The sequence below is a fragment of the Halichoerus grypus genome, chromosome 7 (assembly GCF_964656455.1).
Source record: "Halichoerus grypus chromosome 7, mHalGry1.hap1.1, whole genome shotgun sequence".
NCBI lineage: Eukaryota > Metazoa > Chordata > Mammalia > Carnivora > Phocidae > Halichoerus > Halichoerus grypus.
In genome coordinates this window covers 37,090,511-37,117,527 of record NC_135718.1, presented here as the reverse complement: position 1 = coordinate 37,117,527, position 27,017 = coordinate 37,090,511, and the positions used below count along the sequence as shown (strand labels likewise).

Sequence of the window (27,017 nt, the reverse complement as noted above, 5' to 3'; positions counted from 1 at the left end):
TGTTTTTCATATGTCCTGTCATTTTTGTTCTTCTGTTCCTCCCTTGTTGCCTTCTTTTGTGTTGAATAGATATTTTGTAGTGCCATTTTAATTCCCTTGTCATTTCTTTTACTATATATTTTTGAGTTTTTACCTTAGTTGTTGCTTGGCAGATTACCATTATCATCTTAATTTATAACAATGTATTTCAGATTAATACTAACTTAATGTCGGTAACATACAAAAACTTTGCCCCTTGCAGCTCTGTTACCTTTCTTCTCATTTGTGCTCTTGTCATCATAAAATTTACAGCCTTATACATTGTGTACTCATGAGTACATACTTACAGTTAGTGATTTATGCAGTTGTCTTTTAATTCAGATAGGAGAAAAAAGTTATAAGCATCAAATACATTTACACTGTCTTTTGTATTTACCTACATAGTTACTTTTACTACATAGTGCTCTTTATTTTTGCATGTGGATTTGAGTTTCTGGCTAGTGTCCTTTCGTTTCAGTCTGAAGGACTCTCTGTAGTAGTTATCCTAGGTTAACTGTTCCCGTGATGAGTTCTCTGTTTTTATTTATCTGGGCAATTTCTTCTTCATTTTTTTTTTAAAGGTTTTATTTATTTATTTGAGAGAGTGAATGAGAGAGAGAGAGAGAGCACATGAGAGGGGGGAGGGTCAGAGGGAGAAGCAGACTCCCTGCTGAGCAGGGAGCCTGATGTGGGACTCGATCCCGGGACTCCAGGATCATGACCTGAGCCGAAGGCAGTCGCTCAACCAACTGAGCCACCCAGGCGCCCTCTCCTTCATTTTTGAGGGATAGTTTTTCTGCATAAAGATTTGTTGGTTGACATCTCTTTTTTTCTTTCTTTTTTTAAAAAAGATTTTATTTATTTGAGAGAGAGAGTGTGTGTGCAGGAGCAGGGGGCGGGGCAGAGGGAGAGGGAGAAGAAGATGCTCTGGATGCTGAGTGGAAAACCTGACGTGGGGCTCAATCCCAGGACCCTTAGATCATGGCTTTAGCTGAAGTCAGATGCTTAACTAACTGAACCACCCAGGAGCCCTGGCATCTCTTTTTTCTTTCAGTTCTTTGTATATGCTATCCCACTGCTTTCTGCCGTTCATGGTTTCTGATGGGAAATCTACTTGGAGTTTGTTGAGCCTTCTGGATGTGTAGATTAATTTTTTAAATCAAATTTGGGAAGTTTCAGCCATTGACACTTTGGATATTCTTACTGCTCCTTCCCCCACCTTCCCTCTTTTTCTGGGACTCCCATTATACATATGTTGGCATGTATGATGGTATCTGAGGCTCTGTTTATTTTTCTTCATTATTTTTAGTGTCTGTTCCTCAGACTGGATGATAGCAGTTGACCTACCTTCAGGTTCACTGATTCTTTATTTTTTTTATCTGTTCAAATCTGCCATTGAGCCCCTCTAGTTAAATTTTTTATTTAGTTATTAGTTATTATAGTTTTCAATACCAGAATTTCTCTCTCTATATATATATTTGAACCCCTTTATTGATATTCTCCACTTGGTGAAGCAGCTTCCATACTTTTCTTTAATTATTTAGACATGATTTCCATAATTTTTAAGTCTTTTTTCCCCCAGTTTTATTGAGATATAATTGACATATATAAAATTGTATAATTTTAAGGTGTACAACATAATGATTTGGTATATGTATATATTTCAAAGTGATTATGCAATAAGTTAGTCAACATCTATCACTTCACATAATTAGACATTTTTTTCCTTGTGATAACTTTAAAGATTTACTCTTAGCAACTTTCAAATATGCTATACAGTATTGTTAATGATAGTCATCATGTTGTACAGTACATCCTCAGAACTTATTTATCTTACTGGGAATGTGTACCTTTTGACCACTTTCACCTAATTCCCCTACCCCCCAACCTCCTGCCTCTGGCAACCCTAGATCTAATCTCTGTTTCTAGGAGTTTGGTTGTTTTAAATTTCACATAAAAGCGAGATCATACACCATTTTTCTTTCTTTGTATGACTTAATTCACTTAGCATAATGCCCTTCAAATTCCACCCATGTTGTTGCAAATGTCAGGATTTCTTTCTTTTTTATGACTGAATAGTATTCTATTCACATTTTCTTTATTCATTCAGTGATGGACATTTAAGCTGTTTCCATGTCTTGGCTATTGTAAATAATGCTGTAGTATATGCATGGGAGCACATGTCTCTTTGGCATAGTGTTTTTGTTTCCTTTGAATATCCAGAAGTGGAATTGCTGGATCATATGGTAGCTCTATTTTTAATTGCTTGAGGAACCTCCATACTGGCCGCACCAATTTACATTTCTACCAGCAGTGCACAAGGGTTCTCTTTTCTCCACCTCTTCACCAACATTTGTGACTGCTTGTCTTTTTGATGATAGCCATTCTAACAGGTGGGAGGTGATCTCTCATTGTGAATTTGATTTGCATTTTCCTAATGATTAGTGATATTGAGTATCTTTTCACATACCTTTTGGCCATTTGAATATCTTCTTTGGGAAAATGTCTATTCAGGTCCTTTACCGATTTTAAGTGGGATTATTTGTGTCCTATATCTATCTGTCTATCTGCTAGCTGTTGAGTAGTATGAATTTCTTATATATTTTGGATATTAACCCCTTGTCAGATGTATGCTTTGCAAATATTTTTACTCATTCTGTAAGTTGCCTTACTTAATTTCTTTGAATACATTTTAAAAGGCTGATTTAAACTTTTTGTTTAATAAGTCAAATGTCTGGAGCACCTGGTTGGCTCAGGTCTCATGGAAGAACATGAGACTTTTCATCTTGGGGTCGTGAGTTTGAGTCCCACATTGGGGGTAGAGATTACTTTTAAAAAATGTCAAATGTCTGGACTTCCCCAGGGACGGTTGTTAGTGGTTGCTTTTTTGTTCGTGGACCATATTTTCTTGCACATCTTGTAATTTTGTGTTGAAAACTGGATATTCTAAATAATTGATATGGCTACTGTGGAAGTCCGATTCTCACTCTTCAGGGTTTGTTGTTATTGCTGTTTGTTGAAGTCATTGTGGTTTCTTTGTATAGTGACTTTTCTGAATCATTCTGCAGAGTGGCCACTATAGTTTCTTTTTGGTTATCTTAGTTGTCATTTAGTAATTGGACAGAGATTTCCTTAAATGCCTGGAACCAGTAAGTCTCCCAGTGTCTGCCCAGGGGCTCTGTGTGCATATGGGTGGCACACCTTCAACTCTAAGCCAGGCAGTGGATAGCTCTGCCTTAGCCTTCACTTCCTGTGCACATGCCTGGGCATGAATGTGGCCTTCTGGATTCCCAGGAATACGTTGCAACTTCTTTTTTTTTTTTTTTTTGAAGATTTTATTTATTTATTTGACAGAGACATATAGTGATAGCAGGAACACAAGCAGCGGGAGTGGGAGAGGGAGAAGCAGGCTTCCCCCCAAGGAGGGAGCCTGATGTGGGACTCCATCCCAGGACCCTGGGATTATGACCTGAGCTGAAGGCAGACGCTTAACGACTGAGCCACCCAGGCACCCTACATTGCAACTTCTTAAAGCCCCTATGGACCTCTCATTACTGAGCTTTGTCTTTTAAGCTTTTTGGTTAGTCTACTCTTTGCTCCAACTATTATTCACTGCCTCAGGCAACTGTGAAGTTAAATGCCTGTAATTGTTTCTGCCAATCAACCCAGGGGAATAGGGTTTTCCTACTGGATGAGCTCTGAGTTAGGTCAAATACAGACATCCTTGCAAATAGGATCTTCCAGGGAACCACCATTATTTGAATCACACATCAAATAATGAATTTTCTGAGAATGAGGCCTTAAAAGAGTTTCAGCCCTGTTCTGCACTCTGCAGTGGCTTCCAGGCTACTGATTTTCATGACAAGTATGGGGTCTTGATTTTCAAGGCATGGGGAGCTAATGAGTGGACGATCTAACTTCAGCAAGTTAAATGCCACAAAGCTTACAATTTTTTTTTAAATTTTTTTATTGTTATGTTAATCCCCATACATTACATCATTAGTTTTAGATATAGTGTTCCATGATTCATTGTTTGTGCATAACACCCAGTGCTCCATGCAGAACGTGCCCTCCTCAATACCCATCACCAGGCTAACCCATCCTCCCACCCCCCTCCCCTCTAGAACCCTCAGTTTGTTTTTCAGAGTCCATCGTCTCTCATGGTTCTTCTAAAGCTTACAATTCTTAGTGAGACTTAGTTGTTTTTTTGTTTTGTTTTGTTTTGTTTTTTTGAGACTAAATGCTTCCTGGTTTGCTCCAGGTCCCTAATTAATTTCCAAAGTTCTAAAAAAGTTGATTCTGATCATTTTTGCTAGTTTTCTTGGGGAGAAAGATTTTATGGGGAGAGGATTTTCAGAGGTGCTTACTCTACCATTTCATTGACACCTGACCATCCTTTTTGGAGAGCACTTCTGTGATGTCTCTTTAAATTTATAATGCATGTAGGGGCACCTGGGTGGCTCAATTGTTAAGCGGCTGCCTTCGGCTCAGGTCATGATCCCAGGGTCCTGGGATCAAGCCCCACATTGGGCTCCCTGCTCAGCGGGAGGCCTGCTTCTCCCTCTCCCACTCCCCTGCTTGTGTTCCCTCTCTCGCTGTGTCTCTCTCTGTCAAATAAATAAATAAAATCTTAAAAAAAAATAAATTTATAATGCATGTAATCTTTGATCTGACACATCCAATTTTAGGGGTTTATCCTTCAGATATGATCATGTTTGAATAAAGACCCTTGGCCAAGGATGTTAAGTGTAGGAATGTTTGTGGTGACCACATCCCACCTGAGTGCCTTTTACTAAGGGTTCTGTCATGCATGTGACAGCCCAGCTACCTAGCAGAACGTCCTACAGCTATTATAGAACCTGAGGAGTTGCTCAGTAAAAAAAGAGCAAGTTGAAAATAGTGTGTGCGGTGGGAGCCCTTTAGTTCAGAAAAAGAACCATGTATGCCCATGTAAATAATTTCGTGAACACAGAATGATTCTGGAAGGTTCCACACAAGGCACTGTTAATAGTGGGTCTCTGTGGGGGGGCCGGAGCCTGGGGTGAGAGGGGACTTACTTTTTCTCATATAATCTTTTGAACTGTTGGTGCTGGCTGGGGGAATGAAGAACATTTCTCTGCAGCCATGCTCACCACTCTCCCTCCTACAGGGTCCTCAGGACAGGGGTGGGTCCCCAGAGGGGAAAGAGCATGTGCTCTGGTCTCAGCTCTGTGACTTCACTGGGTATCCTCAGGATAGCCCCGTCCAGTCCTGGCCCTGGGCCGCCACTCAGATAGTGAGGACCAGGAACTGGGGGCACTGGCCAGGGGACCACAGCTGTCTGGGACAAGAGGAGAGGGTACAACAGCATCCTTCGAGAGCCAGTGATCCTGAGAAAGAGAAAGAGCCCTACCAGGAATGTTTGTGTCTGCTCAGGACTAGACATGTGTACAGCACACAGGTTTGTGCACACAGAAGTCACCTCATGTCCAGCTGGCAACAAGCCCCCTTCCACCAGCCTTCCACCAGCCTTCCACCAGCCCCTTCCACCAGCCTTCCACCAGCCTTCCACCAGCCCCTTCCACCAGCCTTCCACCAGCCTTCCACCAGCCCCTTCCACCAGCCTTCCACCAGCCCCTTCCACCAGCCTTCCACCAGCCCCTTCCACCAGCCTTCCACCAGCCCCTTCCACCAGCCTTCCACCAGCCCCTTCCACCAGCCTTCCACCAGCCCCTTCCACCAGCCCCTTCCACCAGCCTTCCACCAGCCCCTTCCACCAGCCTTCCACCAGCCCCTTCCACCAGCCTTCCACCAGCCCCTTCCACCAGCCCCTTCCACCAGCCTTCCACCAGCCCCTTCCACCAGCCTTCCACCAGCCCCTTCCACCAGCCCCTTCCACCAGCCTTCCACCAGCCCCTTCCACCAGCTCAAGATAGACTCTGGCTGTGCACAGACGCTCCTGGCAGGCAGCTTCAGACCCTCCCCAGGGACGAGGGCACAACTCTCAGAGGCCTGCTGCCTGCTCACACACCTGTCAGTCCGACCAGCCTCCCCTGTGATGCTCCTTCGGAGTCCTCCAGTGCTCCTCCCCTGCTCAGTGGCTGGCAGGCCCTCCCTGTCCATCATAGGCAGCCTCTCCCCACTGGAAGGGAGAGGGCTAGGGGAGGGTACATGGGACCCTTATGGTGACCCTGGGGCCTTTTCAGGGTTGCAGGACCTTTGAAGGATTACTTGTGACCATATCTGAAGGTGTGGGGACAGGACAATCAACAAGGAAATCAGAGGAGGGACCCAAACTCTTCCTCAAACCTATAATAAAGTATAAATACACTGTCAAGAAATGTAATGACTTCAAATGAAATGACGTCAAAATATTTTAAGTCAGTGAAGTAAATAGAGAAGCTCAAGCATGGGAGACCATATGTTCTTCTGTGGTTCAAACCTTTTCTGAAGGTGGAGCTCAAACGTACCTGTATCGGGCCCTGGCACCCTCTGCCCGTTTGGCCCCTTCTCCCCTGCCGGCTCAGGGACTGTACTAGGTCCCGATGGGCCCCACAACGTGCCTGTGCCCTTAGTTCAGTGCTGGGTGGGGGAGGGGGTGGCGCAGTTCACCTCCTGAATACAGATCCCTGGGCCACACAGCCGCCTGTCCTGGGGTCTGTCGCTGGGCTGGCCCCTCGTCCCTTCATCTGTGCCAGGAGGAACTTTTTATGGATTCCGGCCTCTGTTTATTCTTCTTGAAAAAGCATTTTTGAAATATTGAGATAACCGAAGTCCACAAGAGCCATGCTTGCATTTCCGAAGTCATACTGCCAGCATTCGGACTCAGTCCAAGAAGAAAATGCCAACAGCCAAGAGGCTAGCCCCTCTGGGTGCAGGAAGGGTCCAGGGGACACGTAGCCTCTGGCTTGGGGTCCAGAGGAAAGAGGCAGGGACCCTAGGTAATCTTGGGACATCGTTCTGGGAGGGAGGGATGACACGGACATGGGAAGACAGTGGTTCCCTTGGTTCCAAGAGGAAGAGGGAATATGTATTCCCAAGCTCTCCTCCTGTCACTGTGACTGTGGAGTTGAAGATGTGGGCAAGAAGCGAGGGTTCCCAACCCACCCGAACGGCTTCTGCCTCCTTTCCCCCTTTTAAGAAACAAAGGCTTGACCTGAAAAGTCAGCCGTCCACTGCAGGGGATCCTCATGAGCCCCGGAGGAGGGCAGGCGCCATGTCTGGCCTCAGCCCTGGAGGAGAGGCAGAGCGGGGTCTGGCCAGCCCAGTGGCAAGCAGCCCTGAGGCCGCACACAGATGGCTCGCCTGGGTCTAAAACAGTGAAGCTTCCACCCACATCCTGCTGAAAAGTAGCCACTGCCAGGTCAGCCCCAAATGGGTTCAAGCTGGCACCCCAGCTGTACTGGGGCTGCTCAGGGCCTCACGTGGGGGTGCCAGAACCCTGCAAGGCTTTCCATAACAGAAGAGGTGAGAGCCTCTCAGGTAGTGCATCTCCCCTCCCACCCCCCAGCCCCAGCCCCAAACTCAGCCATTCTGCTGAGCTTCTGGGGAATTTCCAGGACAGCCATAAGCGGCCAGCTATCCCTCACTGCAGGCTCCCACACTGGTTTTTCTGTGCCTTGAAAGCACCCAGCTCTTTCCAGCTTTGGGGCTTTTGCACTTGCTGTGCCCTCTGCCTGGCATGCCCACTGGTACCTTTACCGGGTGGCTCCAACCCAGCAGGCCCATCTCTGCTGCAGGCGCATCTCCCAGGGAGGCCTCCTGTGACCCACAGGCTCGATGTTATTGCCTTTCTTATCACCAGCTCTGTTTTGTTCATTGGTTTACTTGTTTGCCATGCCCTGCTCCCGTGATCCTGAGAGTAAACCCTGAGGGCAGTGACTGTGTCTTGGAGAACTTGGCACATAGTGAACATTCATTAACTTCTAAAAATGAGTAAGTGAATAGTCTAGTTAGGAATGCAAATTCCCAGCCAGTGGTTGAAGAACCCACTCATGAGGAGCTAGGGGAAAGGATGCAGATCCAGTGAGGTGCTCCCCTCCTAACGCTCACCTGAGGCAGACATCACGAATGTAGCCCAACGCATTTGATTCCTTGGAGCCCAGACATGAGCTTGGATCCTCACAGCGAGGCCCTCCCTCCCTCCCTCACAGCGACGGAGCCGCTGGCTGAGAGGGGGTGAAGGAAGATAGGCTATAAGGTGCATGCTTTGAGCGGGCTGGCAGTCCATGGGCGAGGACCTTGAGGATGTGCCAAGTCAGGAAGGCTTTCTGGAGGAAGTGACAGGGTAGGCATTGGGGGCAGAGGGGGAAGGAGGATGGTTTGGAAGGTGGGTAATACCACAAGTCTTAGAGGTAAGAATCCAGTGGGCATGTCCCGAAGACAGTCCAAAGCCCCCTGTGTGGAGAGGGGGGCACTTGTTAGGCTGGCTCGGGGGCCCACTTGCCTGCCCCCAAGCAGCTCCCACAGCATGTCACTGCCTGTCATCGAGTAGAGCCTTCTGGTTGACCAGCTGGAGGGAGAAGCTGGTGGGGTGCGTGGCGAGCGGTGACGAGGACTGCTGAGCACACGCACCCAGCGCTGAGGCAGCGCGTCAGCCTCTCCCAGGTGCTTTATGACAGAGGACACATGTGTCAGCCCCGTGCAGCTGTGCTGCCTGATGCAGCCTTTCCTGACACCCAGCCAGGATGGTCCCTAGCCTCTCTGACCTCCCATGCTCCCTCTCCCCGTCTGCCCTGGGCACCCTCCATGTGCTGGTTACACCCTGGCTGGTGGGAGCAAGTCTCCCTTTGCCAGGAGCCTGTCAGCGAGCTCGAGCCTCGAATCTTGGTTTTAGAAAAAGAACATGCATTGTGTTAGAGCTGATGACAGAGCCATTCACGTTCTTTGGGGAAAATTTGGGAAGTGCTTGACAAGGATAAATGAAGGGCAAAGGACGGCGTGAGGAGAGGCCAGCCCAGGCACGCACCCTGATTAACCTTTCAGTGTGTCTGTGCCGGTCGGTTTTCTGAGCACATGCACACACGCGTGCACACAAATGCACACACAGGCACGTGCATGCACGCACACCCACACACCCACAGACGGGTGTGCACACAACAGAGCACACACATGCACTTACATGCACACACACGCATGCTCATATGAAAAGTCACATGTGCACTTGTGCACACAAACACACACATGGATTGTTGTGCTTTAAACCAGGCCTGCTGTCAAGAAGTGGCTTTTCTCCTGTGAGGTGCCTTGTGGGGACCCATCTCTGTCACCCACTTCTGGCCTTCTCCTACCCTGGCCTTCCCCGATGCGTGCGCTAACACTCTGTATTACCTTGAACATTAATTTTGCAGATTTCACAGGAGAAAATTGATTACTCAGGGCTTTTTGTTGCCATGAAGCCATTTGCTCCTTGTTGGTGGGCTTTCCTGCTTCTTCATTTGCACGAGCCTGAGTCCCTCCCCCTCTTTTGGGCTCTGAGGTGGCAGCTCTGCAGGAGGCACAAGGACCTTCGTGCCGTGTCCTTGTCTCCCTGGGTGCGGGCCCGTTCTCAAGGCTGTGCGGGTGAGGTGGTGGGTGTTGAGAGCTTTGGGGGGGGAAGGGGCTCCCTCTATCTTCCCCTTGACACCCCGTGCCTTCACCACCCCCACAGACACTTCATCGGGCTCCTTATGAGTGCCTGGTTTCTGTCATGATCTGTTTCATCTGGGGAAGTCACCTGCCCCAGCCCCTGCCTGGGTGGCCCCACCCCCTCCTGCTGCGCCTCCCCCACCCCAGCCCCCGCCCCCTAAGTCTCACGGGGTCCCACTGCTCTGCGCTCCTGTGCCCCTCTCCCTGAATGGCTCCTGACTGTCCCCTCAGTCCCATGGCCCTGCTCTCCGATCTGGGTCCTGATGCCGTCTCCAGGAGCAACGAGTCCCCACACACCCATGGAGGCAGGATCTCTGGGGACGGCCTGGCAGGTGCCTTTTCTGCAGGTTCTGGGTTGATCTGTTCAGATTGAAGAGCCTCTGTCTGGAGGAACCCCCTTAGCCCGGCATGCCAGCCTTTTCTCCTGCCCCTGCGCCTCTGGCCGCTGCACCGTGCCACTGAGTCCTGGATGGGGGGGCCCGGGGTGGACCCCCAGCCTGCAGAGCCGGCGGAGGGGCCAGCACACCACGCCGGGAGGAGCTTCAGGAGAGGTCTCATCCTCTTGGCCTCCAGGAGGCAGAAGCAAATGGACAGATTCTTGGAAGCCTTGTGTGAAAAGACATCAGGAATCCTCTGTGGCCCCTTAAGGCATTTCCCAAAGGAGCGCATTTGTGCAGGTGGAGGGTCTCATTCTCCGATGACGGAGGAGACATGCGCATTTACAGTTTCCTGCCAGGCAGGGGCTCTGCGGGGCAGCCCTGAGCCTGGATGCTGGACTTGGGTGGGACAGGGCCACGGGCAGGGCCAGGGCTGCAGACCCACAGTGGGCCCTGGGGCTGGGTGGCCAGCCAGCATGGGGGGACCGCAGAAGGGTCTTCCTCAGCTGCTGCAGGGTCTCCTGGACCGTTTGGGAGGAAGCAACTCTGTGGTCAAATACGTTTGAGAAATGCTCTATCCAGCACTCCCTCCAGTACATGGCTGCCCCAGAAGGGCTGCCACAGAAGGGGTGAGTGGGCTGAGAGCCAGCTTGCCTTCTGCTTGTGACCAGGCCCTCCTGGAGCGAGGGGGGCTTTTTTCTAATTCTCATGAAGGCAGGGCAAAGACTAGAATTTCCCACCCCCCCAGGATCTACAAGACACCGAGAAGCCCTGGGCAGAGAGCCCTGTGTCCGCCCAGCATCGATCCCAAAACGCTGCCCCCTTGTAGCCTATCAGGGGGTGCTGGCCAGAGGCCAGGAGAGTCTCGGGAGCCGGGCTGGCCCCATGTGCGCCCCACCCTGCTTTGCAGGCTCGAGCAGGTTCAAGCTCTGCCCTGGGCCCCATCTCCTCACCTAAGAGTCGTGTGGAGGTTGTGTCCAAACTGCGTTGGTTTCTGGGCGGATGCAAACCCAGACAGCAGCTCCGCCAAGGGCCCCCTGCTTGGTGCTTGTCATCACGGTGACCGACTTGTCATCATGGTGACCGACAGGCCTGCGGCCGTGTGCGATGAGGTCAGATGAAGTGGGGGGGAAATGACACTCTGTGACAGAAGCAGAGGACAGTGGTCTGGGCTGTCCTGCACTCCCCCTCCCGCACTGGAACAGGCCCATCTCTGGGCCTCTGCCCCGTCCCTGTAGGATGGCATCAGGGGAAATGCTAGACCAAGTGGTCCCTCCCTCTGCCCTTGCACCTCCTCCCCAGGTCGGCCCTGATTTGGTGCTCGCCTCCCTGCTGGACAAGGCCAACTGTGTCGCCTCCCTGTCCTGCTGGGGTACTTGCTCAGCTCCCACTGCCCTCCTGGGGGCCCCCTTACAACCCTGTCTGCTGAAAGGCTACATGAGAAGTGGGGCCCACCCAAACCGGATTTGGGTCCCAGCACCATCTTGTGAGAAAGACTGTCAATGAGTGTCGTTTTCATTTGGGGTTGGGGAGGAGGGACTGAGGCTTACAGAAGCTGTGAACTGCTCCAGGGCTGTCTGCTGATGACATCACAGTCCACGCGCAGCTCACTTCCTACTTCCCCACCGCCCAGACACCAGCCACTCTCCTGGACGCTGTGGCCTGCTGTCCCCCAAGGCCGGAGGACTGCCCAGCCTGAGGTCACGCAATTTGGAGGGCCCAGCCTCAGGGTTTCTGTCCCCCCAGCCCCAGGGCCCTGCAGGACCCAGAAGTCTCACCCCAGACCTGATGTCCCTGTGACCACTCCAGGGTCAGCTTCCTGGCAGCATGGCTTCCAAACCCAGAGGCTGTATCCCCTTGGCAAAGGGAATGTTCTCTGAAGACAACCGCTGCTGATCATGCAACCAGGCCCCTCGATGCCTGGCCAGCCTTTCGGTGGGGCCAGCATCCATGTCAGAGGAATGGGAACTTTCGGGGTGCCGCAGCAGGTCGGGCCTTGCCGCTCCGGTCTGGCGGGAATCTGACAGCGGTGAGCAACCAGCGCTTCCTCTGCAGTGTCCGTCCGTCCGTCCGTCCGTCTGTCACTGGCACTGGTCAGGGAGGCATGTCTGGGCTTCCTTCTGGGTGCTTCTCTTCTCACCTTTCCTCAGTAGAGCGTTCTCTCTCCTTCTCCGTTCTCAGAAGATAAATGCTGGCTGCTGGTGTCACACAGAGACCGGAAAACAACCTCAGTCCAGAAGCTGGCCCGTCCCGGGGTTGTCACCCAAAGGGAAGCCTCGCTTGTGAGAAAGTAATTTATTTCTTCATGAGCAGGGATCTTGAGTGTGGCCTCTCAGAGGCCTTTTGTGGGGGGTGGAGAGGGCCAGAGTGTGGCCTCAAGGAGCCCCGGTGGTAGTCACTTGCCCACCCCCACACTGGTTCCTGGGCCAGCTTGCCCACTGGCGGACACCAGGGCCGTGTCCTGTGGCAGGTCACCGCATCTCTGCCTGGCAATCCAACCTGTACAGCGCGCGATGGTCCACGCTCTGCCTGCCTCTGCCAGCCAGGATGGGGGGAGACTCCGTGCAAAGGGGCAACAGCACCCAGGGGAGCATGCCCAGGTCGGGGGCACTGCTAGGACCTGACCCCCACAGGTGCTCACAGCCAGGCCTGGGTCTTTTCTTCCCTCCTTCCTCAGATGGCCTGGGTCTCACGGAGGGACCTCACTGGGACGGAGGAAGGACCCTCCTCCTACCTATGTTTCCTCCCTCCCCAGAAGCAGAGGCCAGGCTGGGCGCACGAATGTTCTCCTCACACACCCCCAAGTCTGTCTCTAACAGTCCAGCACCTGCTGGCACCCTTTACAGGAGCAGGGTCCCCCTCCAGAGAACCGGAATCTCCGTGTCCTCCCAGCCTCCACCCGACGTACCCCCAGGCTCTTCCCCAGCACCCAGGGCCCCTGGGGAATTGGGCCCTCTGGATGCAGACCCAGGATGCCTGCAGAGTGGACAGAGGGTGAGCCAGGCCAGGCCAGGTGGAAGGAGGTGCCCCAGGACCTCTAGCCTTTGGGGGCCTTTCGGTGGCAAGGGCTCTCCAGAGCATTCCAGGGAACATCCTGTTTTCCCAAAGTGGGTGTTGAGGTATAGAGGTGTACAGAGGTGAGGTAGCCTCCGGGGACCCCAGCACCACCCCCAAGGGTGATGCCCATCCCTGGCATTGGGTCCCCACGTAGCCCACCTCCACCCCCTGTACTCCTGACACCCACGGATCCCTGTGCTCAGGGAGGGGGAGGGGAGGGGCAGGGGAGGGGCGCCCTGAGGCCGGTAATGGGACAGTCTGTGCAGTTAGTTACGATTAGTTACATGCTGGGTTACACATGTGTGGTCAGTTACTCACCCTCGGGGCAGGTGGGCAGCTCTCTCCGAATCTGTTATCATGTCAGGACGAAGGGGAGGGCCTCGGTCCAAGGACAAGTGCAGGCTGTAGGGAGAGGCCTGGGAGGTTCCTGCCTCAGGGTGGGGGGGGGTAATTTATTTAGGAAGAGCCTTACTCTGTGGTATGAGGAGGGAGGCATCAGAAGGTTAACTGTCCTCCCCAACTCTACCCGCCCCCACCCTTTCCTTCAGTGATGCCTAAGACCATTAGTGATTTGTTTGCTTAGAATGTTACTCCCCAGAAGGGAGTGTTCATGGGGCGGTTTTAGGGAGATGCAGAGGCCTGTGTGGCTTCCCCAGTGGACATCGAATAGTGCCTGCTTGGCCCGGGGCCCTGGGGAGAGCGGCAGCACCTGAGGAGGACTGGCACGCCCCGCCGCTCCCCGGGTCCGGGCACAGCTGCCGTGGAGCTCACGGGCGTGCTTGGGTGTGAGCTCCGCAGGGGACAGGGCCGCTCGGAGAGAGCTGACCGGCGCACGGGCCGCGCTGTGTCACACGGGTTCCTGGTAAATGCTCTTAGCAAGGGCTTCTCAGTAGACTGTTGCTGAGTGTAGACAGCCCAAGCCATCTCCCAGGGGAGGCCATAGCCTCTGGACAGTGTGAGCCCTTGGAACTAGAGGTTTCTAGAAGTGCTCGGTTTGTTTTGCTTCGTGTTTTGCCAGCCACCCTGACAGCTGTGTGTCACGAACCCTGCTTTCTACCCGGAAACAGTAACCGAGAGAGTCCCAGGCTTGCCCGTGACGCTGAGGGGTTGGAGACGGAGCTCCGCCTGCATGGCTGCTCTGGGTGACGAAGGGGCCAGGGGGCGGGGAGTCAGTGCAGGAAGCAGAGCCCCACTGTCACCTGCTCCTCGCCCTCAGTGCCCCCCTCCTGCGCGGTCCCACAGGTGCCACGCAGACTTCCACCCATGCCTCCGGGCAGCCGGGCCCGCCCCTGCAGCTCAGGCCTCTGCGGTCTTGGCCTCTGCAAGGTCCTTGCTGTCCTTGTCAACAGCCCCTGTGCGGGCACTTGGGTTCCTGCTTCCTCTGTTCTGCGAGGTCAGTCAACCCAACTTAGGCCACCTTCCATCTTCCAAGCAACACCTTGCGGGCTGCACCTCTTAAAAGAAGGGGCAGGTGTTTTCGCCAGAGGGGCCTTTGGTCTTGGGCAGACGAGGAGAGGGAGGCCAAGGCCCCAGTGTCCCTGAAATGCTCCTTCTCCCGAGTCAGCTTCTCTCAGGTGTGGCCCACAGCAGACTCAGAAGGTCCCTGAGCTCAGGTGGCTTCTGCCTGACCTGCATCATCATTATTTTTTTTTTTAAAGATTTTATTTATTTATTTGACAGAGAGAGACACAGTGAGAGAGGGAACACAAGCAGGGGGAGTGGGAGAGGGAGAAGCAGGCTTCCCGCCGAGCAGGGAGCTCGATGTGGGGCTCGATCCCAGGACCCTGGGATCATGACCCGAGCTGAAGGCAGGCACTTAACGACTGAGCCACCCAGGCACCCCTATTTTTTTCTTTCTCAACTTTTAAAACATAAACTGTCTTGAAGTGTGCTGTACGTACAGAAAAGTGCATGAGTCATCAGTGTGAAGGCCTGGTGCTTTTTCATGGGATGAATACATGGGTGACGGGCACCAGCCCCAGCAGCCCCCTCGGAGCTTGATGTGCATGGGGTCCTGATTAGATGTTCTTTCTTGCCTGGCTTTTTTAGCTGCACGCGGTTTGGTGAGATGGGTCCTCGGGGGTGGTTGACTTCGTCCAGTCTCATGGCCGTGGGGCTCCCCTGGGTGGGTACACTGCAGGGCAGGTGGAGGGCAGCCGGCTGCTTCCCAGTTAGGAGCCATCGAGAATATTGCTGCTATAAACGCTCCTGGGTGTGCCTTTTGGGGTGAGTCTGTAAGCATGTCTGGGAGGGGCTGCACCCCGGGAGGAATTCCTGGGCTGGGGCACGCTCCGCTTTCCCAGGCCTACGGGACCTGCTTCCCATGTGGCTCTACCGAGTCTCGCTGCCGCTGCCCGCCGCTCAGAGTTTCCCCTAGGTCACAGCCTCACCGGCACTTGGCGTTTTCTGCCTTTTCATTTTAGCCATTCTGGTGGGTGTTCGGCGGTGTCATACTGTGGTTTTAATTTCCCCTCCCCGATGACGAACGAAGTTGAGTGTTATTTCCTTTTTCTTACATTTATCACCATTTTGGAAATCCTTTTTTGTGAAATGCCTCTTCAAGGCTCTTGCCCATTTTTTCAAAATTGGGTCTTTTGACACTTTTGATTTGTAGGAGTTCTTTATATATTCTGGATATGAGGCCCGTGCTGGGTACCTCCATCTAGCTCTGTATCTGCACGTAACTGCGCACACACACACACACACACACACATTTATTCAACAGATCGGTGCCGAGTGCCCCCATGCACGAATGTCACAGTCATGGGGGCACAGCAGGGAGCCTGAATTCTCCCTAGAGGAGACTACCGAAGAGGTAGAGGGAATGTGTGGGCTGCAGAACCGTGAGGAGAGAAGTTCAGTGGGTGAGGAAATGCCGCAGCGGAGGTTAAACACTGTAGATCTGTCACTGAGCACGTGACAAGTCGGTCAGGACCTCCGGGGAGAGCAGAGCAGGCGGAGGGAGGGCGGGTAGGCCTGCGGGGGCTGGCACAGAGTGAGCGAGGGCTGAGTGGAAGGTGGCAGGCCTCTGATGGGGGCAGATCGCCAGGTCACTGGGACTCTGGCTGTCATTCATTGGGGGTTCTGGGTAGAGGAGGATGGGGCGTGATTCAGGACTGAACAAGGCCCTTGGCCGCGGGCCGCTGTCTTGAGCAGGCATGGGTGGAAGCAGGGACACTGGTTAGGAGCTTCTTGCCGTAGGTCTAGCCTCCTGTCCCAGGGTCCCATCTGTCCCAGGCGTACGCACTGGTGAGGATGTCCAGGGTCACCATCATCCCAGACTCAGGCTTCCCTACTCTTTGCCATCCTCGGAGTGTCCTCTCATGGTCATGGGATGGACACACTATTCTTGGCCTCATGTGCAGCTCCCATCATCTGGGGCATCTCTTCCTGTGTGCCTTGTCTTTCCAGAAGCCCCCAGTAGATATCTACTGGCCACACCACACCTGGCTCATTATCTACTTTCTTAAAGCCAAATCTGCCAAGGTAACAAGATTCTTCTGTCAGTCCCAAGCCCTCCCTACAAGCTCTTACTCCCTGCACCCAGCCCCCCGCCCCCAGCTTCAAGCAAAGGAACAGTCCAGCAGGGGTCAGCCCAGGCATGCCCATCTCCCTGCCTCTTCGGGCACCGGGAGGGGTATACACACACGAATGCTGCGGTCACACCCGTGAGCAAAGGAGAGCATGCTATCTGTGTCTGCAAGGACATTCCCATTGTGGTGACAATGGGCAGAGAGGCCCTCCTTCCTCCTGGGGAAGCATCTACCTTATTGAGGTCCTTGGGGACGCTGGTGAAATCTGTGGGTGAGCACCTAGGGAAACGGCTCTGTGACTGTACAGGGAGGTGCCGTGGGGCTGCCGTGGGGCAGCTCAGCCACCTCCTCTGGGCTGTACCATCTAGAGCAGCAGAGGAGAAGGCTTGCTCTGGGTGTAGGTGGCAGCAGGGGTGTTAACTGCCCACATGGACTTCCTGAGACCACATCGTGGCCACCTTAGGGCCCAGATGTCATGCAGGGTTGTGGGCCAGAGCTGAGGACCACACGGAGCCTGGCAGGCTTCCCCAGGGCAAGAACCCAGTCCTCACCTTTCTTAGTACCCTGGAGCCATCTGAAGGGATAGGGTGGACAGGCCCAGGACTCAAAAGCCAGGCTAGTCCCGGTGCCACAAGTCACCTGCCAAGGCCACCATGAGCTCTGTATCCTCCAGCTGGCCTGAAATGAGATGCAGAAGCAGCAGGGGGAAAGGACAGTGCGAAAGCTTGGAGGGCTGATGCACCAGTGGTCTGTGGCCCTGGCCATTTCTGCCTGGTGCTCCTCCCTGCCCCCACTGCCCACCCACAGGAGCCGCACGAGGCTGCAGTTAACAGTGCAGGTGCTGGAGCAGTGAGAGCTGGGCTCCAGTCCTAGCAGAGAGAGTGAGGGAGTGGTAGGCAGAGCTCCAAGAGAAAGACACCTGTTTCTAAACTGCTGCATCCTCTAGGGGGAGGTGGGTGAGTGGACCCTGCACAGCCCCTAATTACACAAGACAGAAATAACCGTCCCCGGGACTCAGCCTGGTGGCCCATCTTGGGACGGTTAAGAGAGCAGGCAAACAAGAAGGGGTAGCTGGGAGGAGAGATGGCTGTCTCACCAGGCTGCTGGGCAGAGGGTGGGCATCCTGGGACTGGTGTGGACACAGACAGAGTCACCTCTGCCCAGTCTTGCCCCAGGGCTTGCTCATGAGCTCTCTTGGGCTTGTCTCCGTCTCTCTCTGGGCATCCTGCTCTCCTCTCTATCATGTGTAAGCTGAGAATGTCCCTGATCCTCTCTAGTGGTGACTCCCCCAGAGTCCCACCCCAGCTTGGTCTCCCAACTCAGCCTCTGGGCTCTCCAGTTCCAGATCTCCCGGGGAGGGTGCTCTTGGCTCAGTCCATCTTTTCCATCCAAATTCTCAGCGCCTGGGTTGGGGCCCACCGCAGGCACACGATGGAGGGGTGACCTGTCACCTGACAGGATTCCTTCGCAGTGTTGGGGCTTCTGAGGGTGGAATGATGCCTCATTGTGCCATGTGTGCCAGGACAGCCCCACGCCATGTCTCAGATTAGTCCTCCCACAAAAGCAGCTGCCGTATCCCCTGTGTTCACTCAAGGAAATGGAAGAACAATGATCGGTGTGACGCTTGAGACCAGAGTGAGCGCCCCGTCAAGGGAAGCATTCAAGCCAAATGTTGGCCAAGCATCTGCTCTGTAGTGGATATCTACGATGAGGTGAGGTCGCAAAGGTGAAAGAGATGCTCAAAGGGAGGAGATGGGGTCACAGCGGGGCTCTCCGCGAGCGGGATCTCACCAACACATGTGCTCGCATCCCGCACTGAGTCCCGACCGACAGAGCACCCCTTCGCCCGGTGGCACATAGGCGCCCCCCAGCATCGACGGCTGGTGCGGCCGACCGACTGACGCCACGGCCCCCCGGCCCTGTACTCCCAGCGCCCCGAAACCCAGCACCAGGCCCGTGCGCCCTGCCCTCGCCGCGCCCCTCGCTGAGCCCCTTGCCGAGCCCCACCCTGTCCCTTCCCCGCCGCCCTCCGAGCGGCGTCCCCCCCCTCGGGCCCCCTCCCCTGCCCCGCTGCGCCCCGCCCCGCCGCGCCCCGCCGCGGCACGCCCCACTCCGTCCCCCGCCCCCGCCCCCGGCCTAGGCTCGGTCCCGTTTCTGGCTTGACCCTGCTTTCCCCCAGCCTAACCCCGCCCCTGGCCCCGCCCCGCCCCGCGCAAGGCTGTGCGCGAGCCGGAGGGCAGCGGGCATGGGGAAGCCCGCGGGCGGGGTCAGGGGGCGGGAGCTTCCTCGGCGCTCGGGGAGAGGGGCGGCCGCTCGCCAGGCGCTCGCAGCGCAGGGTTACAGCGCGGCGAGCAGGCAGCCAGGATGTTTCTGGAGCCCCAGGTAGGGCTGCGGCACGTGGCAGGTGCGGGGGGGGCGGGTCGCGAGGCGGCGACGTGGGTGCGCACGCAGAGCAACCCCTCGGTTGCGGCAAGACAGCGGGCAGGGGGTTCTTGCGCCGCGGAGAGCTCGGGAAGAGGTGCTGACCTCCGGCAATTAGTGAGACCATCCGGAACATCTCGGGCCCCGCTCGGCTCCGAAGGAGCCTGCCCTGGGGAACCACTCCCTCTGCGCGTCCCCACTGGGGCACCTGCTGCCAGGTGGGCGGCGCCAGGGCTCAGAATGGGTGGATGGCTCAGGGTGCCACTGCCCTTCCTGGCCTGGCTTGCTGATGCCAGGGATCATCTATGGCTGGAGGGCACCTGGAAACCTAGTAGGGACCCCTGTGGGGTGAACAGGGCCAGGGAGGCAGGAGACAGCAGCCCCAGCAGCAGGGCCAGGAGGAGGGTCGCTGCCCTGGGACTGGCGGTCAGGCTTGTTAGAGCCAGGACGACCCTGGATCCTTTCCGAGACTTGAGGGGCACAGAACCACCTGTTTGCCCGGAGGAGGTGGGGGAGAGGAGGAGGTCTGCGACGAAGTGCCCGTGGGAGGTGTGTATGTGTGTGTGCCATGTGTGGGCGAGAGTGAGAGTATGTGAAAATGCAGGCATGTTTATATATGGGGTGTGTATGTGTGAGGGAGAGAGGGAGGAAGAGGTGTGTGGGGGGGCAGGGTTGTGCCTGTGGGCCCACAAATGCCTGTGTATTTAAGGAGAGTGAGCTCCAGGGTGGGGCTTCAAGGAGTGTGGGCTCCAAGGTGAGGGGCAGCTTTCTTTCTGCAGGAAAGGAGACTGAGAACATGTCCTGGACTTAATCCGGAGCATGAGGCAGGGTGTTGCATTTCCATGGCTGTTTATTAGAACCCATCCTTTTGAGACGGACTGGCGGTGTGATTCAGGGACAGGGTGCTGTCCCCGTTCCCAGTCCCCTTAGCATGAAGCTGACTGCACAGACCTGAGAGCTCGGGCCCAGTGAGGGCGGGGGGCACAGAAGAGGGCTCGGCTGAGCTGGCCAGCCTGGTGTGCCAAAGATGCAAGGCGTGTCTGTTTCCTCATTCATCACTTATTCAGCACACATTTACTGAACGCCTGTTGTGGGCCGGCATTGTGGCTGCAGCAGGGAACCAAACACCACAGTCCCTGTCCTCCTGGAGTTCACCTTCTAGCAGGTGAGACTGGGGGAAAAGCACGATCAATAGATGCCACATGAGGGGCACCTGGGTGGGTCAGTTGGACGAGTGTGCAACTCTTGATCTCGGGGTCATGGGTTTGAGCCCCATGTGTAGAGATTTCTTTAAAAAAAAAAACTTAGAAAAAAATTAAATACAATGCGGAATGTTGCATGGTGGTAAGTGATAAAGAGAAAAAGTAAAGCAAGAAAGAAGAATAGGACATATGGAGGGTACGTCGGTCAGAATAGTTTAGGTTATCTGCAGAAACAGAACAACCCCGCCCCCCAAATCCAGTGGCTTTTAACAGCACAGTGCAATTTGGACCTTGCTCTTGGGGTGCCTGGGTGGCTCAGTCGTTAAGCGTCTGCCTTCGGCTCAGGTCATGGTCCCAGGGTCCTGGGATCTAGCCCTGCATCGGGCTCCCTGCTCCACGGGAGGCCTGCTTCTCCCTCTCCCACTCCCCCTGCTTGTGTTCCTTCTCTCCCTGTGTCTCTCTCTGTCAAATTAATAAATAAAAAATCTTAAAAAAAAAAATTTGGACCCTGCTCCAAGCCTTCTTCACTCAAGGTCCCAGGCTGACAGGCTCCATGGCAGAGTGGAAGAGAGGCTCCTACCCTAGAATGTTCATGTCCCACCTGTCACTTCTGCTTGTTGCTCTTGAGCCAGACGAGTCACATGGCCCCCTCAGTATCACAGTAATGACAATCCTGCCCAACCTGGCAAGTCGGGCCCAGTGTACTGACCACCACCGTGGGGGTGCTGTTGGTGCCTGGGGTAGGCAGTTAGGGGAGACCTCGGCGTGTGTGGCTGCACGCGTGAGGAGCTGACAGAGGCGGAAGGGAGCTAAGCGGCATGGGAGTGGAGGGGCACGCCAGGAAAACGCTAGGCAGGGCTTTGAACAGGAAGCCACCTCTGTGTCCAGAGGCCAGACTGGAGGCTGGATGTCAGGAGCAGAGCAGGCAAGAGAGAGAGGGGGGGGGCCGGCACCGGGGCCCGGGGGCTCAGATCGGGGAGGTAGCGGTGGAGGAGAGAAGGGCCGATCCAGACACGCTCTGAAGTAAAGCAAGAGACCTTGCTGAGGGCCAAGATGTGGCGCTGGGGACAGAGAGAGGCAGGCTGACGCCAGGAAGGAGGACATTGCCCTCAGTAAAAGGTGGGAAAGGATGCAGGTGGAACGGTTGGGGGTGGGTAGGAGGCAGAAACAGCTTGGCATCCCCTGGGGAGATGTCGCCCAGCAGTGGGCGGGCAGGCTGGAGCTTGGGGAGAGGTCTGGCATGGAGTGCTAATTTGGAGCCCTGGCTTGTCCTATCCTGTGGGCCCCTCGCTGCCTCCTGGCCCACCGCCTACACCTGTGCCTGCTGGCCCTGGCCCAGCCTGCTCCAGGCCCCACACCACCATCTTGCTGGTTCTGCCCACTGGGGCGGGGGCCCTTCATGTGAGCTTCGCCAGGGGCAGCGAGGTGGGCTTCGGGAGCTGCAGAATCTCGTGTTGACCTGGCTGCCGTGTGCATCTGGGACTGGCCAAGGGCAGGAGTACTGGGGACAGCACTGGCTGCAGGTCCCGTACCTACTAAGCACAGGACCACAGTGGTGCGGTCTTTAAGGGCCAGGCACTATGGAGGGCTGCTTGGGGGAGAGAGTCACATGTTGCTTTGGAAGAGGTAAGGTTTGAATCAGGAATGACGTGGCCTGTGTTGGAGCTGGGGTACCTGTGGAAGCTGCCTGTACCTTCCATACCTCTGGGCTTCTGGGGCCTCATCCTCCCGGGTAGCCGCTGGTGAGTGACCCAGAGAGGGCTGGGTCTGTCAGGACTGCTGTGTCAGCCAGGAGACCAGTTCTATTTCCTTGCTCTTCCTTCTCCTAACCTACTGGAAAACCCCTGGTCATCCTTGGAAGCCCACCTCAAAATCACCTCTTCCAGGAAGCCCTCCTTGACTTCTTCCTATACAGAGTTAGTCCCCCACCCTGTGCTTCCTCAGTATTCAGCACAGACTCTGGTCCTGAGCTGCTCACGCTGCGCCGTGGTGTTATATCCGTCTGCCCTGGCAGATACCGAGGTCCATGGTTCTTCCATCTCCAACTGTGCAGCGTGGATCCGTAAGGCCTCATGGATGTTGGTTGACTAAGTGAGGGAAGGAAGGAACACGAGGACTGAAATGGCCCGTGGAGACTGCTTAGTTCTATCTCCTTGTGTTACACATGGGGACACCGAGGCCCGCAGTAGCCTGGCTTACTTGAGTTCAGCTAGGAGCTCAGGGGCAGAACTGGCTCCCAGACCAGGATTCCTCCACTGTGCCGGGTTCTGGGCTGGCCGGGTCCTTGAGGGTTCCAGGACAAGGGGGGATCCCAGAGGCCGACAGGTTGAGGGGCCCTGGGGTGAGTGGTCAGGTGCGAGCATATGCATGAAGGCATCAGGGTTTTGGAGTCTCAGGAGAAGGAGGGCAGCCAGGGACCTTTACTGGGGTTCTTCGGCCTCTCCCCTCAGAAGTCCTGCGGCTTGCAAGGGCTCTGGCCCTGTGGCCTCCTGTCACAGGTGGGGTTTCTCTGGCCAACCCACCGCCCTGCTCCTCAGCCTCCAATGGAATAATCGCGCCCTGACTGTCCTGCTCACACCCGCCTGCTTGACTGGGGCCAAGCCCACGGCATTTCCCAAATGTCAGTGTGGCTGTCCCACCAGCCGCCCCCTGCCTGAGGGGTGGGGCTGGCGAGTGTGAGTCAGAGGACCCCGGGGGCCAGCTTCTGGGTCTCCCTTAACCCTCAAGAGGTCGCTGTGCCAGTAAGACAAGTGGAAACCCAGTCTCCAAGGTCAAAGGCTGCGGAGCTGACCTTCATCCTGGGGCTAACTGATCCCAGAGCCTGGCCTTCCTGTGAGCACCAGGGCCATGAGCAACATCCTTAGAAGAGGGCTGGCAGGTTCCCAGAGGGGGCTGGAAACTGGCAGTGCCCGGCCCAGAGGGCGCAAAGGGGTGGGGTCATGGATGTGTGGTCAGCAAAGCGTGCTGTGCGCCAGCTGGCTGGCCGGGGTGGCTGGCCTGCGTGGACACTGTGTCCCTGGCCAAAGGCTGGGACACCTGCAGAGCTGGGAGGTCCCAGGGCACCGGCTCACACACACCTCTCCCTATTGCTGCCGCTGGAGTGAGCATCACAGCCCCTGCTCCACATAGACTGAGTGGGGATATCTTTGGGGACAGGGACACCTGTACCCAGGGGAGGTAGATAGGTAAGCTATTCATTTTTTTAAAATGTATGTTAAATTAATTGATAAGTGAACTCTCTCTTACTAGTTTGAACAGATTTTCAGTTTGGTTTCCTAGAAAGCCTAAGAAATGAATCAGATTATCTGCACATAAGGAACATTCTAGCTCTTCATTTCTAATGTATCTTTTATTTATTTTCTTATCTTATTGTGTTTTCTGAAAGGGGCAAAACAACATTAAATAATGGCAGTTGTCCTTGGCTTGATCTTCATTTTAATGAGAAGGCCTCTAATGTTTCTCTAAGTCTGAAATTGGCTCTAAATTTCAATAGATATCCTTCATCATGAACAGGATGCTCTTCTCTTTCATTAATTGCCGAGAGTGTACACCAAGAATGGATATTAAATTTCATTGAAAGCTTTCCTATATCTAGCAAGATCATCAAATTCCTTTCCTCCTTGGACCTATTAATGTGTTGACTTATTAGCTTCCCTGAGCTAAATCATCCTCATGTTTCTGGAATAAATCCCACTGGGTCAGACTCAATTGTGCTTTAAAATGCTTCTGGGTTCATTCTACTGATAAGTTGCTTAGGGTATTTTTCATCTGTATTCATAAGTAAGAATTTATCTGTACTTTTTATTAGGGGATAGATTTGTCACATTTATAAATCATAGTTATGTCAGCTTTGTAAAACGAGTAGGAAGGGTTTTTAATATGAATTGTGTGGTTGAAATAGTTTAAATATCATATAAAATTATCTTATTCTCCAAGGCTTGAAATAATTCATTTTAGAAACTGTCTCAGCCAGGAGTTGGTTTAATTTTTCCCTACGGTTTGGTTGGCTGTCAACTTACTTTAATTTGCACTATGGTTATTGGTCTTTTGGGGTTTTAAGCATTTTTCGTCTATGTTGGTTATATATATTTTCTAAATAATATCCCAGTTCAAAATGCTTTCAGATCCTTTAGCACAGATTTATATAGTCGATTCTTTAAAAGTTTCTTCTCCATATCTCAGGCTAGATTCCCTTTTTCATTCCTAGTAGCTGTATTTTTGCATTTCCTCCCTCCTACCATCTTACCCCCCTTCCATTCCCTCCCTCCCATCCTCCTGCTCTCCTTCCTCCTTCCCTTTCTTCCACCATTTTGTTGATTAGAACTACCAGAGGTTTATCTTTCTATTTTGTGTTTTGAAAAAAAAATCAGCCCTTGAATTCAATCAGCAAGTTCTATTCTCTATTTCATTAAATACACTAATTTCTCTTTCAGTAATTCCTTCTTGTAGTTTGCTTTGCTGCAGGTCTGTTTTGTTTGGAAGCTCTTTTTAGCTTTTTGAGTCAAGTGTTGAGTTCATTTCCATTTTTTCTTGTTTACTTAAAATATATTGAAGTCTATGAATATTTCTCTGAGAACAGCTTTGGCCATATCAAATTTCATGAAGAGTTTTCTTATAAGGGTTATTTCTCTGATGTGTCTGTAATTGGAGTTTTGATTGCCTCTTTAACACAGACATGATTTAGGGAAGTTTTTTAATCAAGTGGGTAGACTTTTTTAGTTCATCATTTATTAATATCCAGCTATTGTGTTAAGTTGTGTCCACAAAGTTTGGTCACCCATACATTTCTGTCTGGGGACTCCTTTGGGGTTTCATTGGTGATAGGATGTGTGAACAATGCAGGTGAATACTCTGGATGGAAGAATATGGCTTTCTGTTTTGATAGCATGGTTTCCATGTACTGTCTCCTCATCCTTCCATGCCCCTGGTTCAAGGGAATGCACTGCGCTCTATTTATTCCTTTCTACCCCTTGTCTCTGGGTATCCACCACTTGTCAGAAACTGTAGAAGGTTCTAGTTGTTGTTCTGCTGTCTGTCTGGTCCATGAAGGGGAGCTCACTGCATTGTGCTTGGACTTGGACCGCTGACCCATTTCCTGGGCACAGCAGGGCGGGTAGAGTCTCCTGTTTGCTGGCGTCTGCCAGCAGGATGACAATTCAAGTAAAGGAAATTGATTTTTATTTGTTTTTTAAACACAAAGGAAAATCGTTGCTCAGCCTAATTAGATGTCATTTAAAAATAAAGGAACTGTGTGTTCTTATTTTTCCAGAACCCAGCAACCCCAGGCAGCCTCGGAGGTGGAGGTTAACAATCATTCCTGGAAAGGTCTGGGCCACAGCCGGTCCCCCACCCCACCCATCCATGCTGAGGGGTCCAGCCTCCCTGCCTCTCAAGGACCCTCAGCTCTGATGCAGTGCCCTCACTGTCGCCCTCCTGGAACCTGGGCTCTTCCTACCTGACAGGCGGAGCCCTAGTGACGGGGCAGGCTCTGAGTGCCAGCCTCTTGGGTGGCTGCTCCGCGGGGAAAGGGGACCCTAGAGGAGCGGGTGCGGTAGAGGTGGGCATCTGTGCCCATGGGGCACCTTGAGAGGACTTTCCAGAAATGACAGGCCTGGCTCCCAAGTAGATCTCAGTTTGCGCATCCTCCTGTCCCAGCCTGCACCTCGCTCAGCCTCGGGAGTCCAAGCCGCCCACGGGCAGGAGTGCTGGGGTGACCCCTGTGGAATCCAGTGGAATGGGCCAAGGGGGAAGGAGGCCAGAGGAGAAGGGGCGAGTGGCCTGGGTGGGAGGCCAGCGTGCCAGGCGGCCGCCCTGCGGGAAAGGGCAGCGATTCTCTGAAATCCTACCTGCTCTGTCCCTGGGCCTCTCAAGGCTCAATAATGGGATGGTTATTGGTGGACAATGACATTTTGTCTCCCGAGCAGCCACCAGAAGAAGCTGACTAGACAGAAAGGGAGAAAAGAAGGAGGGGGGGAAAAAAAAACAAGGAAAAAAGCCGGGCTCGGCGGAATTTGTATTTAGGAGTGTGAAGACGAGATGGCAAGATTCCTTCACTCAATTCAAATAGTATTTGGTGCTAGGAAGGAATTCAGAAGGAAAAAAAATGAATCCTGCGTCTGTAACAAAGCTTTAATTATCAGCATCGCCCCCTAGGCCGGGCCTTTGTCGAGGCGGCGCCCCGCGAGGTGCTGCCTGGCTCTGGTTCCCATGGCAGCCGCCTCCTGGCTGGAGTCCGGCCCGCAGCCCTCCGCCAGGCCCGCAGGGGACGCGAAGGTAAATACGGCCCTTCCTCACGGCTTTCGTGGTGTGATTTCTTGAAGCTTGGCTGATGTAAAAAATTGTCACTCCTTGCCCTCCAAGAGCTCCTGCTGCGGGCCTGGCGGGGCGAACAGACAGGTGGGAGCGGCAGGGTGCTCCCGTGGCCCGACCTGTAAGGATGGGACCAGCCAGGTCCTCCCAAGGACTTCCCTGCTGGAAAGTCCATGGGGGTGCAGAGGGAGGAGGGCTGAGGACCTGTGCACAGGGGTGTGTCACCCCCTCCACTCCCCCAACCCGGGGCAGGGGCCAAGCAGCCATCCCAAGGCCAGAGCCAGCTCTGAGCCCCACTTGCCAGGTCAACGGATGTGTCTGCCTGGAAGCAGGAGGTAGCTTCTGTCTACTTTCCTCCTGTGGGCAGGAGGGGCCCGATGCTGTCCTGGGCATGGGGAGGCGACAGGGACCCCAGAGGTGGGGTCAGGGAGATGCCAGCACCAGCCTCCATAATCTGTGTCTAGGAAGGCAGCAGGTAACTGTGATGACAAGTC

The 27,017-nt window shown here is 53.8% G+C and overlaps 1 protein-coding gene across 7 annotated transcripts in view; it reads left to right on the top strand.

The window, feature by feature from the left end:
* The window catches only part of RASGEF1A (RasGEF domain family member 1A), a 145,909-nt gene that overhangs the window by 95,293 nt on the left and 23,599 nt on the right, over positions 1–27,017 (top strand). Inside the window, exon 1 of one of the 7 annotated variants that reach the window (XM_036087041.1) lies at positions 18,186–18,303. The exons of 5 other annotated variants lie outside the window; for them this stretch is intronic. Coding sequence is in view for 1 of the 2 variants with exons in the window: in XM_036087040.2 (XP_035942933.1) it covers positions 18,956–18,973 (18 nt within the window). In the remaining variant the exon portion in view is untranslated. Of the gene's footprint in view, positions 1–18,185; positions 18,304–18,905; positions 18,974–27,017 lie in introns of those variants that run through there. One more of the 7 variants, XM_036087040.2, reaches the window with a different exon arrangement.